General features: G+C 35.3%; 1 protein-coding gene across 1 annotated transcript; it reads left to right on the top strand.

Moving 5' to 3' along the window:
* The first annotated feature begins 9067 nt into the window (after positions 1-9067).
* On the top strand, positions 9068-16564 carry LOC143445299 (protoheme IX farnesyltransferase, mitochondrial-like). The gene is made up of 6 exons (XM_076944311.1): positions 9068-9505; positions 9648-9772; positions 14178-14313; positions 14661-14828; positions 15807-16080; positions 16336-16564. The coding sequence occupies exons 1-6, from the start codon at positions 9187-9189 to the stop codon at positions 16511-16513; spliced, it is 1200 nt and encodes a 399-aa protein (XP_076800426.1). The 5' UTR covers positions 9068-9186; the 3' UTR covers positions 16514-16564.
* The last annotated feature ends 508 nt before the right edge of the window (positions 16565-17072 follow it).

The following is a 17072-nucleotide window of genomic DNA, read 5'->3' as shown; positions in this document are numbered from 1 at the left end:
TAGATAAATTCCAAATATACGGATATATCCGTTATCCGGATAGTAAAAATTATTGATATCCGAACTAACCCTACTCACAATCAAAGTGCTTGTGAAAATTTTTTTCCCATACTCGCCAATTTTATAAAGATAACAAGACATAATTGGTTCTTCGTCTGCCTATTTACAAAAATTAAACAAAGAATTGAAGTTTCAGTGGATACTGTCAGGCAAACTTGGTGACTCTAAACTGTATGCACAATTTTTTGTCAAAATCGTCTAACTTCGTACCATTTATTTTTTGTCATTAACTGAGTGATGTGAAAATAATGCTGCTAACCGTTACAGTACAACAAAGAACATGCTCACTAACAATTAGTTAACATTAAAAACTGGAACAATATGATAATTTCACTCAGGCTTCGGCAAAATCTTAGGGCTCCATTAAGTGTAGCCAAGAGTTTTTTGGGTCAGATACAAACATTTGAGCAACTATACATTAGTACACCCTAAATTACCAAATTAGCTAGTTTCAAATACACAAGTTGCATTGCAAATTGTATTATCACAATGAGAGATGGTAGCATTAAAATACTGAAGTGCTAGAGACGAAGACTTACCTGACTTGAAATGATTTTTGTATTTCTCTCCACCAAAAAAAGAACAGAAAGACATCATTAAAGGCAAGCACGGTGCAGCAAATAAATCGCAAAAGTCACTCTAGACTGCAGGGACCTTCTAGGTTTGTCTACCAGCTGCGCAGAGCACAATCGTATCAAATGTTATGTAACAATGAAAACATTGGCAATACTATGACATCACAACTAGCCTTTTCTAATTTCTGCACAGCATTTGTAGAGTTGAAGTAGTAACTCAATACGCCAGCTACTAGCTGGCAGTAGCTGTTATACCTGCTGGCATATACTGGTTACCGCTCCCATTGGGTAGGTAAAGAACCAAACAGCAACTACACAGATCCACCAACGATATAAAGAACATGATAGGAAACTGCTAGGGGAAGTACCGTTTTTATTTCGCCCTCGTTACGCTTCAGTGCGGTCACATCCGTTTCACACGTTTGACTTTGGTTGAGCCTTGGACTTGGTGTAGCCTTACGGAGAAAGAACTATGATTAGGGGAAGGTGACCTTTGGAAGCGTATATATCAGTATAGCCTATAGGCCTAGCTGAATTTGGTTAACTTTGAAGTTTACAATGGTGCGAAATTTTTAAAACTCGGTGAAACTAGGCCTAAAGATCTACAGGTATGCTTGCAGATTGAGACTGCAATATTAAAAAGCCACGTATATGTTGCATGCCTGAATGCAACAACTGTTAACCTCAGCACAATTTGTTTAGTGTACCAAACAAAAAAATTTGTATCAAAAAAAGAAGCATGGGCAGAAGTATTAGAAAGAAAAATTTTGTCATACCGAGAAGATAAGTTCATGCACATGCACGCTTGCAAAACCAGTACTAAAATTAGCCTGAAATTTGTACAATTACTCGATGTACGATGGGTCAATTTTGACAACTAAAACATTTCTGACACGGCAGGACATTCATCTTTCGAACCGTGTAATCGCTTTTCTTTTAACTACAGCGATAAGAAAATAAATTAAATGTTTACAAGTCTAGCTCCTGCCATCAAAACTAGATAGCAAGCATTATTACATCATCCAGCATTCAAGTCAAACAAGGCCTTTGTTACATCATAAACATTTTGTTGCATTTGAATTCACACCTAGGGTGGACTCACCACCTTTATTTAAAGACGAAACGTGTACAAATGTGTAACATACAAATTAAAATTGCGTTTCAGTTTACGCAGAATTTATCCTCCAACATACTCCAGAATACTAATTTCATCAGGAGTGAGGTTACTTGATGGCAATTCTGTTGTATTTTCCTAGAGTAAACAATCCAACTTATTGCAATTGATTTCAGAAAGTCGGAACATATTATACCACACCATTCAATATCAGTATAATACAACATTAATATCTTATCACATTAAATGTTAAGCTGAATCATAAAAATATATACCTGAGAAAAAGATCAAACATTTTTCTTGTGGCTTCAAGTGATTTGCATCGATCTGCATTCGGGCCAAAAATATGAAGAATCCTAGATATGCCATCTATACTAAACGTTGTCAGTAACTCAGATCCATTTGGTTTGGTGGCGAAAATGTTCATAAAGTAATCAATGGCTTCTGTCGTCAAATCGTCTGGTGATTCACATACCTCACATACCACATACTTTTAATTGTTTTGCAAGAACACGTCTCAGAGGAAAAGCCTTAAAAAATGTTAGCTTGTGAAAAATCCTGTATTTGGCATACACACAAATTTATCTTGCTAAACATGTAAACTTATAAAAATATACAAAACCTTAAGGCTGCAGGACTTACCTAAATAACCACGATGCTTGACCTTTTGATGAACTTCAAAACCTCGCTGACTTTTAAATTTTTCATCACAGTATTTACACCTAACCAGTAACATGCAAAAGTAAACTCATTAAATGCATCCAACCTTCTATTTTCCTGGTGTGAGAGATAGTTTCTAAATCATATAAAGCTATAAGCATTAAGCACCATATACTTAAAAGGTCTCTTAGCCTCAGCCTATCTTAATTCTTAACTTACTGAAAGCGATCATTAGCTTGCAAAGCAGAAGATGATACAGGCTTGATTATACACTCTTCATCGTCGACAACGATTTCAATTAAATATTCAGCAGTAAGTGCTGGTGCAGACGACATGTTGGCAACTGATAGGATACACACGTTTGAATCGTCAAAACAACGTAAACAGCAACCTCACTTCTCAGTAATCGATAAACCAACAAACGAACCATGCAAATGCGTATAACTTTTCGCCACGACTGGCGTAGTGTGAGTGAGTAAGTGTCCGCAACCATGCGTGACGCGGGCGAAACAAAACCTTCTCTTCTCATAAAAAAGAAACAAACGAGGAGGAGGTAGTTTCCCATCATGTTCTTTATATCGTTGGATCCACCATCCTGCGGATTCCATTCTAAAAAAGTCAAATTAAAACTTCTTGAAAGCGTCTTTGAATTAAAAAATTATGGTATTTCGCAAGTAGGTTACATTTGATTTAGCTGAATAAGCTGACAGTTTAACAAACATAACAAAGCACGAAAAGAATACTAATGATTTTTTATTAATGTACTTGATTCATACGTAGAACGAATAGGCTACGAGCCAAAACAGTAGAAAACATTTTATTTTAGTCAGACGTTTCGGTTAGTACTTAATAGTTGACACTACAAAAATTTTCAATTTAAGCTATCAGAAAACCAACGATACGGTTTCTAACTCCTACAGCATATCAAAAATCGACTGTAATAATTAACTACCAAAAACTAAATAATGATTTAACAACGCTTACTTTTAAAGTACCGTCGGTAGCGGTACTTGGCAAAAAAACAGTACTGAAGGTCCCGGTATTCTGTTGTAGTGGCCTGGGAGGCATTTTTAATACCTTTATATCATTCGTGGGAAAGTATTCGCCAGTTGTTTATTTAAATGTTGTTTGTTGATGAAACTGCAATTGTCGCTTAATATTTGGAAACTTTCTGTAAATAACGTTATGTGAAAGCGCCGTTTAGTATGTTACCAGGTGATTTCATAGCATCCGAGTTTAAAACTGTGTATAATCTCCTTTGCCCAACGCTTAGTTTATCGTTTGCGATTTCTGACCTATTTGTGTATATTTTGTTGAATACTTCCGCTCACATCGCTCCGCTTTATAAACTCGTGCTAATATGCGAGTAAGCGCAGACAGAGAGATATCGAATCGTACGAACGTATTACGTCAGTCGTGTTAAAATGTAATTTGTTAGACTTGTTTTAATTGGTGAATGCTAAGTTTGTGCTTGTGTCATAATAATCGGAACCTGTACAGTTCCTACAATAAAGGATTGTTTCTGATAAACTGTATCTGTTAATCGTAATAGCTTTCGGCTAGTAACAGTAGTAACACGTTAAGGTTAGAGATTTCTAACCGCACGCAACCACGGAGTCAGATCATTAATTCGGCAGGTAAACTAAGACCTAAAGGTTAAGATAAGCAGTAACCTCTGCACTGTATTGTTTTAAAAATTAAACTTTTCTCTTTCTGGTTATCTCTAAACCTCTAGAAAGTCTAATAACCTTAACGTCTGTAGTTTTGGCACTTTGCATGAGCTTTCTTACGTATACAAACAAATTCGGATGAATTCCAAACACGCGGTTTGTCGTGGAATAAGACTCGTTCAACTTATATTTATTTAACAACAACTAGCGTTACTAGTAAATAAATGATATACATTGCAAGCATAAATAAATACATAATATACTGCACAATACTAGCGAAATAGATTTGAAATAGTGATGTGTTTTTATTTAATAAACAGGAAACAAAATATTGAAAAAGAAGCCTGAAAAGTAGAAATATACAATTTATTAAACTGGGAATAAGTCAACTGAAGATAACATTTACGTATACGTTTTATAGAAACATGGTTTACCATCAATTTATATTACCACTGTGCATTACCGCTATTGTCGTTACTGTCATTTTCAGTGTCCCGGCCCAGTTACAAAATTTTTCAGGTCATCAAAACATAAGTGATCTCATTCTTTGCGGCTTTGTTAGACATTTGTAAATTGAAAAAAGGAGAGAGAACGCTAAAAATTCGCATTAAGATTTAATTAAAATGAAGTTTTGAAACACATACTTCTCAAAATCTTGAAATAATTGCTTTAAAAGTACCGGGACCGACTAAAACAAGGTTTCTTAACCTGGGGGCACGAGCAGATGCCTCACCAGTGAGATACAGTGTAGTAATATAGGGGTAATATATAGTGTAGTAACTTATAGGGGAAGACAAGACAAAGTTGGACACAAGTCTATCACATTTTTGTGCTTGCTGTACAAAATTAGCTTCACGAAAGCTACTGAAACGCAGTATAATGAAGGTAAAATTGCTTTGTAATCAACGATCTGCATTGTTTATTTAGGAACAGGAGGCCGCGGGTTTTGCGGGTTTTGCGGGTTACTGTAAAGTGGCCACGAACCATGAAAGTTTGAAAACCATTGGACTAAAATTTTTTGAATAATGTAATTCGGTACAGGGATTCAGGACTTTTTATCAAGTGTCGATACTGAAAAAGTATCTCAGCAGTATGCTACAGGCTGTTAACTTTGTACTACGTGTACTACGGAATAGCATAGTATTACCGCGAAACTGCCGACCTCTGCCTAATGGTAAAGCCTTTTACTCACCATTCAAAATATGAAGGAGAGGATCACTTCTTCCAAATTGTGGAAAAAAACTCCGTCAAGGTTGCCAGCCAAAGGTTCAAAATCACTCAAGCACAATCAATTTTCTTTTTCAGTCTGAATGGTGAGCAAAAGGTTTTATCTGTCACCTATGGTAATTGAATATCGTGTCGTTTATTTTTCGTCATCGTCAGCGGGGGAACGAAAAATAAAATGCTAACCATTATAACGTAGAAACATCATTGTTCAGCCACCAGACAATGACGGGAAAAAGCAGCAAAGCCCAAGGCCTTAAAACGTGCAAGAATGATGTTAACACAAGATAAAGACGATTAATGGTCAGCACGGCCACTAAACCCAACGTGCAAATAACAATACAAAAAACAAAAAAATAAATGTTACAGTTAAATTTGGACTCTGATACAATGTGGTAATTAAAGGTTGATAGTAGATGTAGGCATCAGCAACATAATAACAACAACAAACAATGAGTTAATTAAGTTTAGTGCAGCTGAATGGTGAAAAGTAACCCCATGCCAAGGATTGGAATCCCGTTTCTGTGGCTAAGTAGGGCCCTCTGGTGCACTAAACTTATTGGATAACATCTGTCAGAAATACAGTAAGTAATTTCTATCTTATACGCTTCAGGTGTCCAATAGAAGATAATAAAGCGAAATGTTAAACTAAAATAAGAACTAAAAATTAAAAAAACGTAATTATAAGTAATATAGTTACGTTATATATGTATATAATAATAATAATATAATAATAATTAAATTGTTTATAATAACATTACATAATTTTTGTGACGTAATAAACAACTGAGAGTTTATTGCTCTTGTAGTACCCTGTTATTGGTTTGTGCAAAGAGATTTAAATGAAAAAAATAAAAATTAAAAAAATTTATTTGTGTTTAAATCTCTTTGGTTTGTGAAACTCTGCTCCTTGTGATTAACAGGCTGCTATCGGTGACGTAGAAAAAGGCTGTTAATCGTGAACGATAAACTCCGTGTTGATTGCTCCAAAACAGGGGTGTCGAACCTATTCGCTGTGGCGGGCCATTTTTTCAGTTACAGCTGAGTGAGGGAGCGGCACAACTTTTTAGTCATAAATACTAAAATCTGTAAAATTTTGCATAATAATTAGCATTCATTCGGCAGGTTTTTAGCTGCTCCCGCGGCCACAAAAAATACATTGGTTGAGTGCGGTAATCTTTTGAAGACATACTGCTGCGACTCAATCGTGCTATCAGCTTTTGATATCGCATTGTGCAAAGATTAGAAGCAGGTCAAAGAAAGTTCGTTACTGCAGTACTGCTGGTCTCTCCACAATGCAAGAGCGATTGTCAAACTGATTTGCGGGCCACATAAAATTATTTTGCGTGCCACATGTTTGTCACCTCAGCTCTAAATCTAAAAACACATTGCCGTCGATTTCTGCTCAGAAAAAATCTGCCTCTTGTTTTGTATTGTATTTTTTTAGAAATCACTATTCTACCTTATGTAGTTTACGCAGCCTGTTGTTAAAGATAAGCGGTTAGGTTAAGAAAAAGGCTATGCAAAATGTTGATTTTAGCTATTTAACGTTATATTTGAATTAAATATACATTAGAACAGTGGTTCCCAAACTTTTTCAGCTTGTGGCACACTAGAAAAATTAGAAAACGCTCGCGGCACACTTACAAGAGAAGAAATGTTGCTTTAAAAAATTACCCTACTCTATCGACAATGCTATAATAGGTTTCATTGTCACATGTGCTTATTTATCAGCTATTGAAGCAGCTAGAAAGCTTTTAAGTCGCATATGCTTGTCTGCATGCCTTATTTTAAATATTTATACAGTTCTTTACCAAAATTCCAAAAAGATTCGCGGCACACCTGAGAATCTGTGGCGGCACACAGTTTGGGAATCACTGCATTAGAAGGTAGATGGATATCAATAGTAGGATGCTATTGAGAAACAGCAGGCTGCAGCACCCACTCTTGGTTACGACTCCGCCTATTTTGAAGGCACCCAATGCGGCCTTGGTACCGTGTTCGAAACTCATTGGCGCTACCGTTGCAATGTCCTTGGGGAAGTAATTAACCACGTTTGCTCCTGTTCAGTGGACTTGGCGAACAGTTTTAAATTCAGCCAATACGATATCAATAAATCAAAAAACAAAACATTAAATTAAGTGATAGTCGGAACTTGTACCACTGGGGTTAGCTCGGTAACCGGGACTGGAGCGATGAGAAACTACGGTCGGGTTTGAGTCTTGCAAAAACTTTCTTCAGTTGGATGATATTAGATCAGGGGTGTCCAACCTTTTTGGCCAAAGGGCCACATGCAATTTACTAATGATTGCGCGGGCCACTTGAGTGTTTACTGCTAATTTCTAATTAAAACCATCACACCAAAATTCTAATCTTAGAAATACGTTTTACCCTCAGTTACAATTAGGCCTATAAGAACAATAAACATACCAAGATATAGTAAATTCAACAAAGTTTTTACTACACCTCGACATTTCAATGTGAAGTTTAGCATTGTTTTTCTCTAACAAGTTAGGCAATATTCTGTGAGACGGACGATGTAGCAATGCGAAGCGAGTTTTCCATATGGCTGTTAGAAATTCGTAAACAAACAATAAATGCCAATTTCTCAGAATGTAAGTTCGCCATAAATTACGTAGGCGATTCAGTTGATAATTAATATAAGTCATTTCGACAAATACCGCGCGGGCCACTCAGAACCTTCCCGCGGGCTACGGGTTGGACACCCCTGTATTAGATTATCATACCATACCGTACCAGTTTTTGCGCTGGACATCGAAATTTCATTTCAGGCTTGAAATATGGCAAATCGTTAAAGAAAGAATTTCATGAAGTCAGATAAAAAAATAATAGACTGCCATTTCACCAAAAAAATCGTGCATTCAAAGCTGTTTTTCACAGTTTCCTGTAAGCCTAAGTTAAATGTTTTAATATATAGTAACCTAAACTAAATCTTCCTTCTAATCTAAATCAAACTTCAATAAAACCTTAAATGGCTAAAATCAACTTATTGCATACCGATACCAAATACCAAAATGTCTGCAAATAATTCTAAAAAAAGGAAATTGTGACCAAATATTAATGTTTGTTGTTTGCTTCAATGAAAATCCGTAGTTCAGACAAAAGTGGTGATTTTCATTTAAAACTGTAACAGGTCTTAAGTCATTTTGCAGCAACTGTAGTTTAGAACTGTTTAGGATCACACATGGTGTGCTGAGTGTACTGAATTTAACTTCACATTTACACATACCAAAGTTGTCAAACTGTTAATGACAGTTTGGGTCATTGACGCAGTCGTCGTAGTAGTAATACAGCTTTTGATACTTTAAGAATATAAATTTTATTGGCTTAATCCTAAAAATATATTGCTTATTGCTAATTTAACAGTTTTGGTAGCTTTCAATCATAGAGTGACTAAGGATGCATATTGGGGAATTCTGGGATAGGTTTTTATTTGTCCAGAAATTGGAATCCCGCTTTTAAAGGTACAGAACTGCTGGTGTTCTGAAATCCCAGCAGAAGATGTTTAGTTTTTTTGTATTTAGTTGTATATAGTATATATATATTATACTTCTCTGTAGAAGCAAGACTAACTAGTGCCAGGTGCTTGCTATTGATTTCTAACAAATGTGGAGTTCAAATGAATTCAACCACCACTAGTTTGGATTTGAATGCAAGTTAATATTTTTATTATTGAAATGTTTGACATACTAAATTCTAGTTTTTGCTTCCATAATCTATCATATTAATCATTTATAATATTAGGAGGTTTTATTGTTTTTAGATCCTATGCTAAACGTTCACTGTATAGGTTTTTTCCAAGTTCAAAGTAATTTCCTTGTAGTGTGTAAGAATGACTTAAATTTGCAAAAATTATAACAGCATGCTTTGTTTGAATGCACATGGAAATATTTTGAAAACTTGGCAGTATTGTCAACGAGTGAAAGTACTTCTAATTCCATCAAGCTACAATGGTGTTAAAAGCTTGCTCACAACACAAGGTTTTAAGTTATCTTCACAACCTGCAAAGTTTTATGAAAAGAAAAGCTATACATCAGTCAAACTGTTTGAGAGCCCCAGACTGAGTGGGCATCAGATATTATCATTCAAAAATGAACTTTCTACGTTGACTGACTCAGCCAAAATACCACTTACCAAATTACCAAGCATTTATGCAGCACTTTCGAAGTGGTACTTGACGTGTAAGTCTAAAGTTTTCTAAAGTAATGAAATTATATCACCCTTTTTCTAGCATTACTCCTTAATAGTGTTAGTTGTGATAAAGCAATTTGATTTTACTTCTATAAAGAAATACAGTATATATATGAATCTTTTTCCTTTCAGTGTTTGTTGTTATGACAATGGATGCTGGCTATTGTTTGGCCCCAGTTGCTTTTGACCAAAGCGCATTTTACATAGCAACTGTTGGGACTTTGCTTTGTTCTTGCTGTGCAAACACATTAAATCAGGTTAGTGCATTGTAACTTGGAAGCCGTATGCATACATATTTAATCATGCTGTTATTATTTTTCATTTTTGGTTATTTTAACCTATATAGCAACCCCAAACAAAGAACATTAGTGGTACCTAGTGTTGCACGTACTTGCTAACAATTACATAATCAAGTAACTGTTGCAGACATCTTGAAAAATTTACGTAATTTTCTTACTGGACTGTAGAGCAGTGATTCCCAAACTGTGTGCCGCGGCACACTATTGTGCCGCCACAGATTCTCAGGTGTGCCGCGAATCTTTTTGGAATTTTGGAAAAGAACTGTATAAATATTTAAAATAAGGCATGCAGACAAGCATATGCGACTTAAAAGCTTTCTAGCTGCTTCAATAGCTGAGAAATAAGCACATGTGACGATGAAACCAATTATGGCATTTTCGATAGAGTAGGGTAATTTTTTAAAGTAGCATTTCTTCTCTTGTAAGTGTGCCGCGAGCGTTTTCTAATTTTTCTAGTGTGCCACAAGCTGAAAAAGTTTGGGAACCACTGCTGTAGAGGGTAATTTGTCAGCGGCGCAAATAATTTTTGAACCGTCACTTGTAATTTGATCATGCTCGCAATGCGTATCTGCATTTCGCAATCAGTGTATCACCCATTTGCCCCCATTGTTGCGCATTTCCGCCAAGTCAAATTGTGCAATCAGCACTTCATATGGTGACGTAATAATTATGGTATATCTTGAAAATACGTTTGCAGTTTGCTAATTCTAACGGTATTGCTGTTTCATTTTTTGAGTTGAAACTCGCAATTTAAAAGCATATGATGGCCGACAATGTAGTAACGCAGGAAGTAAATCAGGAATCTGCTGATGTAAGATGGTCTGAAAATAAAAGTGCTTTGGCTTAAGTAAGGAGGTTTTTTGGCTTGAAAGAAAAAAATGACAAGTCTCTTGCTGCATGTCTTTTCTAAAAGATGTGCCTAGTCGAAATGTCACTCCAGCATGTCTATTAACCCTTCATCGAGCGCAGTAGATCTGTCAGGTAAATGCATGACAGAATTTCATTTATCTTGGGTTCTGATTGGCTGGGACGAGCCCGCCTTTGAACCACCCACATACACCACGTGCCTGCAAACAGCGTAAAGATTAGTTGCAGATTCGAGATTGTGGAAGACAGATATAATGTATGGAATCTAGCAGGCACATTGCGCCCGAATACGGCACTAATGGTAAAAAAGGGTATTTAAATTTTTAACCTTTCCTTTACTTGTCTGAGACTGTCTGTTGTTAAATGTAATAAATATAACAGCAATGCATCGTGATTTACTTTTTATTTCAATGATACTCTGCACTTTACTACTTTTTCTGTTAGGCCCATTGCGCCCGATCGTGTAAGTTTACTCCATTCATAAGACTAAGTCTAATACTTTGCTTGCTGTATGGCTTATCTTAGGCTACTGAACTAAATTGACGAGTAAGAGATATTTTGATCGTAACGAGGTAGTATGTATGTTGGAAAATTCCAATGATGAGGAGGATTTTGAGGACAGCAGCAATACTGAATCAGAAGACAATGTAGAAGAACAAACCGATGTTTCTGAAACAGAACAGAAAGATGACAGTGATGAAGAAACAGATGAAGACGATAGTCACGATACTGTAGCTGAAACCAATCAATATACCGGGAAGGACAAAATTAGCAAATGGTACCAAGATATGTTACTGACAAGTGCAAGAAATTCCACGTCACGCTTTGATTAGAGCATGCCTATGTTGTTTGCAAATCATGCTTTGCCATGTGAAAATGACATACTTCTACAAATATTTCTTGCAAAAACATGCTCTATGCCAGATGCATAACATATTGCAGATTTGTTTTTTTGTTAAAAACAGAATAAGTGGATAAAACTGATGCAAATAAGTTAAATTTTTAAAGCACTTAATTAAACTCTTGACTTATGTAAGCGCTCGCATTTCAAATTTTACAAAAAACTTTGACATGTGCCTGATAGGCACATTGCGCCAGTACGTGTAAAAAAAATTGCATTACGCCCGACGGAGGGTTAAGCCATCTTCGCTGCAGGCATCCTTGGCAATATGAATCAATCAAGATTAGGGTTACATCAAATAGCAACAAAATCCAAACTATCTCTAAATGCATCCATAAGAGCATTGCGTTTGCTAAAGGTAGTCAAAAATGGTAAGAATTGACAGGTGCCGTCACCAAGTGCATTGCAAAAGATATTTTACCTATTTAAAGTGTCGAGAAGAAAGGTTTTAGAAGTATGCTATAGAAATTTGACTCTGGATACATATTGCCAGGTTGTAATTATTTTATGAATACAGCATTATCAAAACTTTATGATGACACCACAAAGGAAATTTGCGAAGTCTTAGCAACAGTGAACTCGCTGTCATTTACTACTGACTTATGGAATAGAGGCTACATGGTGCCTTAGATTAGTTTAACTTTATAGACGATCTGTGGAAATGGCAATCAAAATATTTGTCGTTGTTCTTTATCCCCGAAGACCATATAGTAGGTATTATATGCAGTGCTTTGAAAAACCTGATGTCAATGCGGAACATAACCGAAGATAAGATCATCTCGATAACCACTGACAATCGCACTAATATTGTTTTTGCTTGCAGATTAGGCATCTGGTGTAACATACGTTTTGAACATCATTTAAATCTTGCTATCACTCATGCAATTAATGACCCAAGAATCACTAGAGCCGCAGGTGTCGCCCGTAAAATAGGTGCAACTTTTAGTAACAGTTGGAAGAAAAAACGTGTTTTGAAGGAAGCACAGGTACACAAGCACAAGGATTGAAAAAGTAAGCACAGGATTGAAGTTGCCACAACATAATCTTGTTTTAGATTGTAAAGCACAAAATGTTTGACTGCATTGTTGAACAACAAAGCGCTATAAGGGAAGTTCTAACGCATGATCACTTTTCTGGTTATGGTTTTACCTTGTAGGACATGGATGCTTTTGAAAGTTTTTGCACTGCACTTGGAGAGCGCTATGATCTTACTGATGTTTTATCTGTGGAAAAACATGTTACAATATCTGTCATAAAAATGACAAAAGTTTAACAAAAGATATTAAGCATAAAGTAACTAGTTAAATGTGGGCAAAAATCAATGATGGTTTTCCCAAACATCTCATTGAAAAATGTACATTTTTATATCACCGTTTTAAACATCTTGTTGCTGAACCACGTGATTTTGTGAAGCAAAGCCTTTTAAATGAAATTCTGAATGCGTGTGATGACGTAACGTAATGCAATGTAATCCTTCATGTAATGTTGCCGCTCACATCGAAGTTGTTGGACCAGAACCAAAACGGGTGTGCCTAACATTTTGTGAACTATTAAAAGAAGTTGATGATTTTGAACAAACACCATGTTGCAGCAGTGAAAACTCGGGACGAGGAGGAGAAGAATTTTATAGAGTGGTTCCCAAATTGAAAGTTGACACCAATCCTCTTTTGTGGTGGAGGGAAAAAGAAAATGTGAAGGAGTTTGTATATCTGCCAAGAATGGCAAAAAATATCTTAGTGTATGTGCAACTGGTTGCCCAAGTGAGCGGATCTATAGTATAGCTGGTCTTGTTGACAATCCTCGGCGTTATAACCTGAAGCCAGACAAGCTGAACTTGCTCACTTTTTTAACGATAAGTGATTAAGCTTCTCTACTTTATCTATATGTGGTTTCATAAACATTTGTTGCATCATCAGAATTCAGAATTCTCGTCTGATTAAAACTACAGTGACATAATTATGTCGAGCTTGAAGGAATACCGTAAGTTTCTACGCACTTCTTCGCTTGCAAAGTACGCACGTGAATTATAATGGGATTTTTATGTAGCTGCAGTAATAAGAATTACGTAATCAAAATTCTGTGTTACGTGCAACACTAATGGTACCTTTACTAAGTTTTAAGCTATGGATCATAGACTTATTAAGTTTTTGACTCCATGTAAACTTTCAAGAAAAATATTTCACACAACAACTTTTACGGTTGATGCAAACAAATTTTTCAGTCGGGACAAAGTTATTCATTAATGGCTAAAGCCATGGTTTTATGGTTCATGTACAATTATAAAAGAAAAGTATGTTTCTATGATTTTACAAAATTTTAATGTCCAAGCAAAAGTAACAGCACTTTGAGTTAGTTTTTATATTATAATTGTTGTGTATCAAGAAAAATAAAAAAGCATTGCATAAAATTGGTTTATATAAGATCAGGATGGTAAATGTATTTTGATACAGTTGTAGTTAATTTACCATTTTCTAAAGCATGATTGTCATTTCACGTGAGTTGATAAATTTGAGCATTTGCAGAAAAAATGCAATGTTGACATGGAGATTATAACATATAGAATTTTTACTTAGGTGTGTGCAATTTTATTTTTAGATTGCAGAAGTTGAATATGATGCATTGATGGATAGAACACGAAGAAGGCCTCTTGTTCGTAATCTTATCACACCAAATCATGCATTTGGGTTTTCAGTAATTAGTGGAGCTGCAGGCTTTTCTATACTTTATGGAGGTAATTCACTACATTTCAGTGTCTGAATGTGTGATGAAATAACAATTACATACTGGTACTTATTAATTGAAAGCTGCACTATGTGAATGTTCCGTTAGTTCTGCTGCAGACAGCTTGCTTATCGCAATAACATCATTCAGTTTGGCTGGAGATATTTAATGTTCAGGGCTTTGGGCATTGTGTAGCAAATGTTAGTAGTGTTTTATCACTACTTCAGCTGTAATATCTTCAACCACAAAATCAACTAGAAATATATTCCTGTTGTGTGTAACCTTAACAGTTGTAGTGGTGCTTATCTTTAAAGGTGTAATATTTGTACATATAATATTGTTTTTTTCACAATGCAGGTGTGAATCTGCTTACTGCATCATTAGGACTTTCAACCATTCTTCTTTATGCTACTGTGTATACTCCTTTAAAGCGAGTTCATTGGTTCAACACTTGGGTCGGTGCTGTTGTTGGCGCAATTCCTCCTGTCATGGGATGGACTGCTGCAACAGGCCAGATCAGTGCAGGTATAAAACATATATTTAGGTCAATATTATTAGCCTTCTTGGCAAAAGTGCTAAACTTTCAAGTTTGGTGAATACTGTGTTTTGCTTAAATTTTTATTTATTATTATACTGTATATAGAATTATTAATAAATGAGGATTTGGGAGCCTTGTTATTAAAATTTGGAATGGTTAAATCGATACATTTCTTTAGCATATCAGAGGTGAATATGCATTGCAGTCATAATTATGTAGAGTCTAGCTTTAGTTTTTATAAAAATGATACCATGAAATGTTACTCTCGCTTTATTGCATAGAGTGTTTGCAGTATAACACGCTTGGTTACACAAGGAACCAAATTCAGTCTATTGCGTGAAAATCTATACATACAACTAAATGCAAAGACGAGATAACAGTTTGTTATGTTTTGAAATATATAAATATGCTTAGATTTACAACTGTTTAATTTTCTCTTTAAGATTAGAATCTTGGAAGTACTTAATTATGGATTAATTATTATCTATAGACTATATGCTATATGATAAGGAGTTCAACATTATAAGAGTTACATTAGCACAAACACAAATGGGTCTCAAATCAATTCATGTCAGTATCCCAATAAAATATTTTATCCATACCTTGCTTCATTTGGGTTGCAAGTTTGCAACATAAATGATTTAGTTGCTGAATCTGTTCACAAAAGTGTAGTTTATTGTCTTTTAAATGCATGGCTGCACTCTTAAATCAATAGTGATACTTACTGCAATGCTTTTGTCAATAAATAAAATTATAACATCTTGTCAATCACAGTAATTACACAGAAAATGAAGTATTCATACGCATTTTGAAAAATGGATCGTTGTTTCGCAAATCTTTAAGGGCTTGTATCAGCCCGGCTTGTTGTGCAAGGTCTTTTCATCCATTACAGTGAAGTGGCTCGTTGTTATGCTATTACTTTGCAGTGTCTTATTGTTAGCTTTTAGTTTTTAATGCATTTATAGGTGCATTTATATTCTCTGGAATTCTTTATGCTTGGCAATTTCCTCATTTTTATGCTTTGGCATGGCGGAGAAGAAATGATTATGCCCGGGGAAATTACCAAATGCTCCCACTTTCACATCCACAAGCAACGAAATATGTAGTGGTTGTACATGCATTATCTCTATGGGCCCTCTGCTTTGCTGCACCGCCTACTGCTGTGGCGTCATGGGCTTTTACTTGGTTATCAGTGCCGTTAAACTTTTGGCTAACAAAAGATTCATTTAATTTTTATAGGTATGTATTTGTTTGCATAATTACCATTGTGTTATGTATCCTTTGCTTATGCAATATTTCCTTTCAACTAAAGTTCAGGTTTTAATGTATGTATGGTACTTTTTAAAAATGCATGTTACAACTTATAGTATGATGTTTACATGGTTGAGCTGTTAAAAGCCCTGGTATGAACTATGTTAAAAGTCCTGGTATTTTAAAATATTTTAGCTGTTTCATAATTGCTGCAAGTTATTAAGCATGTTCATTTTATTACAGGGAAGGCAACAGCAGAGCAGCCAAGAAACTTTACAAATGCAGCTTATACTACATTGTTTTGTTGTCAGCGGGACTTATTGTGGACCGCAAGGTTTTATCGAAGTTAAACATGAATGAGCATAAAGATAAGATTTTTGAAATCTTATCAAAGACTGCTCCTAAAGAAACACTGTTTTAAGTTTTTTATTTGGTAACTTTTCTCTTGAAAATAAAAATCTCTCATCTTGAATGCATAGTTAATTTATGTGATGTAGTGAATACTACAGAAAAACATGATGTAGTGAATACTACAGCCAACAAAATATAAGATGTTTTATATTTATTTCAACATGCAAGTCGGTACTGTCGTTGTATGTCTGTTTTGGAGAAATTTTGATTTAAGTAATAGTACAAATTGAGCTACAGTCCATATTTTGAACAAAATACGAGTGAAACATGTAACAAAAGGAACCTTAAAATGGTGGTACATCAGACTCATTTTTTTGTTTTAGTCAAGTGAAAAACAATGGCTTTGCTGTTCTTTAGATAATGCTCTAGTGTAGAGGTTTGGGTGAATTATAGGTATCACGTACTATGCCGCATGAAATATTTTTGGGAAGAGCTTAACTAGTGTGCACTGCATGTCCAGGACAGCCAAATGTGGAAATGTCATATTAACAGTATTATTCCATCTTGAAATTTTATTGGTACAAGTTTCATGTACAACATCTGTGTGAACTTTTGTGTACACAAAGCAA

Source organism: Clavelina lepadiformis, chromosome 2, assembly GCF_947623445.1.
Source record: "Clavelina lepadiformis chromosome 2, kaClaLepa1.1, whole genome shotgun sequence".
Taxonomy (NCBI): Eukaryota; Metazoa; Chordata; class Ascidiacea; order Aplousobranchia; family Clavelinidae; genus Clavelina; species Clavelina lepadiformis.
This window is presented reverse-complemented; position numbering and strand designations above follow the sequence as displayed.

What these genes read in the sequence shown, in the direction of transcription:
- LOC143445299 (XM_076944311.1), top strand. Translation starts at nt 9,187, where the DNA reads ATGCTTTGTTTGAATGCACATGGAAATATTTTGAAAACTTGGCAGTAT. An exon ending in TTCGAAGTGGTACTTGACGT is followed by an intron (nt 9,506 to 9,647) that starts GTAAGTCTAAAG and finishes TTTTCCTTTCAG; the next exon opens with TGTTTGTTGTTATGACAATG. An exon ending in GTGCAAACACATTAAATCAG is followed by an intron (nt 9,773 to 14,177) that starts GTTAGTGCATTG and finishes TTTTATTTTTAG; the next exon opens with ATTGCAGAAGTTGAATATGA.